Source organism: Ursus maritimus, unplaced genomic scaffold, assembly GCF_017311325.1.
Source record: "Ursus maritimus isolate PB19 unplaced genomic scaffold, ASM1731132v1 scaffold_7, whole genome shotgun sequence".
Lineage (NCBI taxonomy): Eukaryota > Metazoa > Chordata > Mammalia > Carnivora > Ursidae > Ursus > Ursus maritimus.
Window position 1 is genome coordinate 83,269,763 of NW_024426885.1, and position 6,328 is coordinate 83,276,090.

Consider the following 6,328-nt stretch of genomic DNA (forward strand, 5'->3'; position numbering starts at 1 on the left):
ACGCACCCTGCCCTCCCGTCGCCCCCACGCGGCTCCTCCGGAGCCCCCGGGGCACCCCGCCCCGCCCGCGCGCCCCCGCTGCCGCCGTCGCTCTGCCCGGCCCGGCCCGGCGGGTGGCTGCGCCGGCGCCCCGTCCCCGGGGGAACCCCGGGATGCGCGCCGCTTACAGTTCGCAGGAACTGGATCTCGTCCTCGCCCTCTCCCCCATCGGCCATGGCTCCGCGCCTTCTCGCCGGGGCTGCCTCCCGAGCCCCGCGGAGCCCGGCGGCGCTGGCGGCCCTCGCGCTGCCTCCTGCTGCCGCTGCTGCTGCCGCTGCGCCGCCCGAGCCGGGGGCGGAGGGGGCCGCGACGGCCGGGTGCGAGCGCCGGGCGGTCCCCGCCTGCAGAGCGGGGGAGGAGGCGCGGGCGGGGGCGGCCGAGGCGGGAGCCTCCCTGCGCCGCACTGTGCGGGAGGAGGGCGACCCCGCAGCCCAGCCGCGCCGACCCCGCGCTCCCTGCCTGCCGCGGCGGACTGCACGGCCCCGGCTCGCGCGAGCGAGTGAGCGGAGCCCGCCGAGCCCGGGCTGGTGCCGCGGTGGGGGCGGGGAGTGGGGGCGGCGGGCGGGGAGGAGCTCGCCGGCTCCCCTCTGCTGCAGGTAATCCGCAGCCGGCTGCTCGGCCCGCCAAACCCGAGGCCCAGCGCCGCTTACTGGCTGCGCTGGGTATCGAGGCCCTAGCGCACGGACGAGAGCACAGCCTTCCGCCGGCGCGGGTCTGGAGCCCCGGGGCTCTTGCACCTGCCCCTTGAAACCCGGGGCCCAGCGTTCCTTCCTCCCGGAGGGGGCTTCAGCGACAAGTGCTGCAGCACTTCCGATGGCACGCAAAAATCATCTTGCACCCGGATGCACGGAGTGGGTAATCTAAAATTAAGTTACCCAAGACGGGGTATGTTAAACTTGGATTTCCTCCATTCCTGACCAACAGAGAATTCTGCAGTATCTAGTCTCCGTGTACCGTGCTTTTCACTGGTCATCTGTACAAAACGCAGGGGGGGAGAACTTTAACAAACTCTTTCAGCAAATACATGGTGGGTGCCTATGCCGGGCACCTGTGGTACAGGGCAGACGTGAGAGAACTGTAAACTTCAAATCAACGAGGGATTGCAATAAAGGAGGCGATGAAATAAATATGAATCACTGATGAGCTAAACAGACTTTGGTACCAATTATCCTCACCAGGAAGCCATTTATTTCTGAAGAAATTCCAGCATAAATAACAATAGCCGCCTCGCGCGAATCCGTGCAATAGCTCATCTCATCGCATCGCATCTGACAAACGGCTGTGACTAACAAAATGCAGGGTCTGAGACAATTTGGACAAGAAAGCACTCATCTCTTGTTCCTGATCCACAGCTCTCTCACTTAAGATATTCAACAATAGGGCGCCTGGGTGGCTCAGTGGGTTAAGCACCTGCCTTTGGCTCAGGTCACTATCCCAGGACGTCACCTGGGACTCCTGCATCCGGCTCCCCGCTGAGTGGGGAGTCTGCTTCTCCCTCTACCCCTCCCACAAGCTCGTGATCTCTCAAATAAATAATTAAAAAAAAATACTCAACAATAAGTACATGCGAAGTTTCCAAATGTGAATCCTACAAAGATGCCGACACTGTCAAGTGAAGGTCTTGCATCAGCACACCTACCTTACACGTTTGCCGCATCCAATTAGTTTCTGAAAACTACCAGTAAGTTCTATGTAGCATACATTTTATTTGCAGCTTTCATCAACTTTATACTTGCTGAGTTCGTTTTGCATATTTCCAGTAGAATTAATACCAAAAAGAATATGTGTTATAAATACTTCCCTACCTGGTAAGGCTAGTAATGCTCTGTTCTATTTAATGATACTAGTCAGCTTACCTAAGTACTTGACATATTCTTGGATAGTGATCCATGACAACTAATTCTTAAACCATTACAATTTATGTGAATTTTTACTTCTAGGAACCTCTAAATGAGCAATCAGAGTTCTCACAAAAGATAAAAGCCCTCCATGAGGGATGACTATATTCTGAAATTGGCTCATAATTTTATGGTAAATAATCTGATCTTCCAAATTTATGACATATCAAATTGAGATTTTCTGTATTTTATGCAGAACTATGCATACATAGACAGCTTCTATTTTAAATTAACATTTGATGTATTGTTTCAGGGGTACAGCTCCGTGATTCATCAGTCTTACATAATACCCAGTGCTCATTACATCAGGTGCCCTCCCCAATGTCCATCACCCCATTACCCCCTCCCCCCAGCCCCTCCCCTCCAGCAACCCTCAGTTCATTTCCTAAGATTAAGAGACTCTTATGGTTTGTCTCCCTCTCTGGTTTCTTCTTGTTCCTTTTTTTCCTCTCTTCCCCTATGATCCTCTGCCTTGTAAATTCTGCATATCAGCAAGATCATATGATAATTGTCTTTCTCTGATTGACTTATTTCATTTAGCATAATACCCTCTAGTTCCATCCACGTAATTGCAAATGGCAAGATTTCATTTCTGGGTGGCTGCATAATATTCCATTGTGTATAAATACCACATCTGCATAATATTCCATTGTGTATAAATACCACAAATAATACATACTATGAGGTTTATAGATCTCTAACCTGTACTAAAGTATAAAAACATGCTCGAGAATGACACATCATATTTATTTTTATAAGAACTGAAGGAAATACAGCAAGGGGTTTAATATTGGTGGTGAGTATATGGGTGTAATATTATTTTTGGTACTCTGATATGTTTTCTATATTTCATAATTATAAAAATTGAGATAGTTTTTATAAGAAAACTACTAAAGTTACTAAAAGCTATGGGAATTTTTTCCTTACAGTATTTTTAAAAATCGGCTGTTTTAACACATGAAAAGTTGCTCAACATCACTCACCATCAGGGAAACACAAATCAAAACTACAATGAGATATCACCTCACACCTGTCAGAATGAATAAAGTAAACAACCCAAGAAACAGCAGGTGTTGGAGAGCAAGTGGAGAAAGGGGAACCCTCTTACACCATTACACACACACACACACACACACACACACATATACACACAGTGGAATATTACTCAGCCATAAAAAAATTGGACTCACGGGGCGCCTGGGTGGCATGGCGGTTAGGCGTCTGCCTTTGGCTCAGGGCGTGATCCTGGCGTTATGGGATCGAGCCCCACATCAGGCTCCTCTGCTATGAGCCTGCTTCTTCCTCTCCCACTCCCCCTGCTTGTGTTCCCTCTCTCGCTGGCTGTCTCTATCTCTGTCAAATAAATAAATAAAATCTTTAAAAAAAAAAAAAAAAAAGAATGGACTCTTGCCTTTGCAGCAACATGGATGGAACTAGAGGGTATTATGTTAAGCGAAATAAGTCAGTCAGAGAAAGAAAAATACATATAATTTCACTCACATGTGGAATTTGAGAAACAAAACAAATGATCATAGGGAAAAGGAGTGAGGCAAACCAATAAACAGACTCTTAACTACAGAGAACACACTGATGGTCACCAGAGGGGAGGTGGGTGGGGGGATGGGGGATATAGATGTTGGGGATCAAGGAATGCACCTGTCATGATGAGCACTGGGTGATGTATGGAAGTGTTGAATCACTAAATTGTATACCTGCAACTAATATTATGCTGTATATTAACTAACTGGAATTTAAATAAAAACTTTTTTAAAAATCTGTTTCAGTTTATTTAGTTCACATATGATTTCCTAGTTTTTTCTGGTGAAATACCACAGTGAGAAAAATTGGTTTTGACTGAAAATATCATAGAATGATGGGATGAAAACTAATCTCCATTTTAAATATGATTTTAATTGAGACAAAAATAATTTTCGTTACATCTCAAAGTTTATGTTCAATGTATTTTTTTTAGAGAGAGAGTGAGCGCATGTGAGGGGGGAAGAGAGAAGGAGAATCTTTAAGCAGGCTCCACGCTCAGCTCGGAGCCCGATGCAGGGTTCGATCTGACGACCCTAAGATCATGACCTGAGCCAAAATCAAGCGTCTGATGCTTAACTGACTGAGCCACCCAGGTGTCACTCAATATCTTTAATTCTTATTGTAGACTTAAGCTATAAGGAGTTGGCAAGTACATATTTTCACAGGTACAAAACTATAGTTCATAAAATAGAAAACAAGATTTTGTTTATTTATAATTTTCATAAGCCTCCAATCTTAATATCTCTGGTTTTTGTAGTTCTTTTAAAAATGTTTCTTTTTTTCTATATGCATATTACATGATAGTTTGTTTTGCTTTTTGTTACTGAAACTTGTCATCTTAATATTGCTTTGTTGGAATCTTTGTATTCTATAGAAACATATGTGTTTCCTATAACATTCCATTTTAGGACTTCATTAATTATAATATAAACTAACTTAGAGGATGATTATTTCCACACATTTTAGCCCAAACCTGGAAAGTGTTTTACTTTATGACCAATATTATATCCTACAAGTGATGGGGGAAAAAACATATTTCCTTTTTTGTTCTCAATTAGAATTTTTCCATTGTCATCTAATTCAAAGTGGGGAAATGTGGCCCACTGTTCAGTTGGCGGGACTCTAGACACCCTTAAAGAAGAAAAAATTAAGACAGATATAAGATTCTTCATTTATGCTTACAAATTACTAATCTCACCAATGAGGTATATGGGCCTTAGAAAGAATAACTTCTTGCTGAAGATCTCCACAGAAAATGAACTAAAATACTCAGTGTTATCATTTTAATTCAGCTCTTTCAGTTAAGATCACATAAAGGAAAGACCCTAATTCTGAGGTGAAAGCATCTGGAATTGTCATTAGATTATTATAAAATTAGGGTTGGAAAGGCCCCAATATCTGGAGACTGAGCCCATTGCTTATCAACTCGGATTTCTAATTTCAATACCTAAGGAAGTTTTCACAGCATTTCTTCCAATCCTGTTTCGGAAGTTAACAAACAAATATTTTAGCAAATGTCCGTTGTATTTCCATCTTTATTATGTATATACTAAAATAGTTCTGTTCTGATGGGGACCTGAACTAAAAATAAACTCCAGTAGATCCTTGGAGGGCATAGCCTGAATCTCTGGGTCTGCATTAATGCAAAGTGGTCAGGAATGGTGTCAGAATGATGGTGGTGATGAGATAGTGATGGTGATGATGATGGTGATGGTGATGATGATGGTGGTGATGATGGTGATGCTGATGGTGATGGTGATGATGATGGTGGTGATGATGGTGATGCTGATGGTGATGGTGGTGATGATGGTGATGCTAATGATGATAGTGATGGTGATGATGATGGTGATATGATGATGATGGTGATGATGATGATGGTGGTGATGATGGTGATGGTGATGGTGATGATGATGGTGGTGGTGGTGATGATGATGGTGGTGGTGATGATGATGGTGACGATGATGATGATGGTGATGGTGATGATGGTGGTGATGATGGTGGTAATGATGGTAATGCTAATGGTGATGGTGATGGTAATGATGATGGTGATGGTGATGATGGTGGTGATGATGGTGATGCTAATGATGATGATGATGATGATGGTGATGGTGGTGATGATGATGGTGGTGATGATGGTGATGCTGATGGTGATGGTGATGATGATGGTGGTGATGATGGTGATGGTGTTGATGGTGATGATGATGGTGGTAATGATGGTGTTGATGGTGATGGTGATGAGGGTATGCTGATAGTGATGATGAAGTTTCATTTACTGAGCATTTACTGTGCTCCAGGCACTTAATTTGTATTGCTTTTTCCATCTTTACAGCACTGCCATTTTAGAGAAAAGGAGACCAAGGCTTAAAGAAATTAAATGAAGACTGAGATTACACAGCTGCTGAGTAGTGAGGCCGAGGTCTCCAGACCGGAGCAATTGTCACTGTTTCATGTGATTGGCCCTCCCCCATCCCAGTATGGAAAGCATAAGAAGAGTCTGGACTAACACAAACTAAAAAAGGCTCTGGCGGCCCCAGGAGATTTATTCCTGATTTCAAGCCAGCCCTCGGGGTCCCGCTAGCTCATGGAATCCCAAGTGAGTTCTGGAGAAGGAAAGAGGGATTATTATGTGACCAGAAATACAATCCAACGTATGCCCTCCTTTGTAGCTAGGATTCTTAGGGGAAATCAGCTTTTCAGGATTTGAAAGGTATTCATCATTATCTTATCAGTTCCCTAAATTGAGCTAAAAATTGTGAAACCCCAAACTATAATTAGTATTCAGGAATCCAGGGTCAGGACAGAACTGCATATAGATGATAAAAATGAACATGATCTCTCTCTTGGGGTCAAGC

The 6,328-nt window shown here is 44.5% G+C and overlaps 1 protein-coding gene across 1 annotated transcript; it reads left to right on the top strand.

The window, feature by feature from the left end:
- The first annotated feature begins 213 nt into the window (after positions 1-213).
- LOC121101189 (translation initiation factor IF-2-like) lies at positions 214-787 on the top strand. Its single transcript, XM_040623791.1, has 2 exons — positions 214-538; positions 636-787. Exons 1-2 carry the CDS (start codon positions 214-216, stop codon positions 785-787), a joined length of 477 nt encoding a protein of 158 aa, XP_040479725.1.
- Positions 788-6,328: the final 5,541 nt, after the last annotated feature.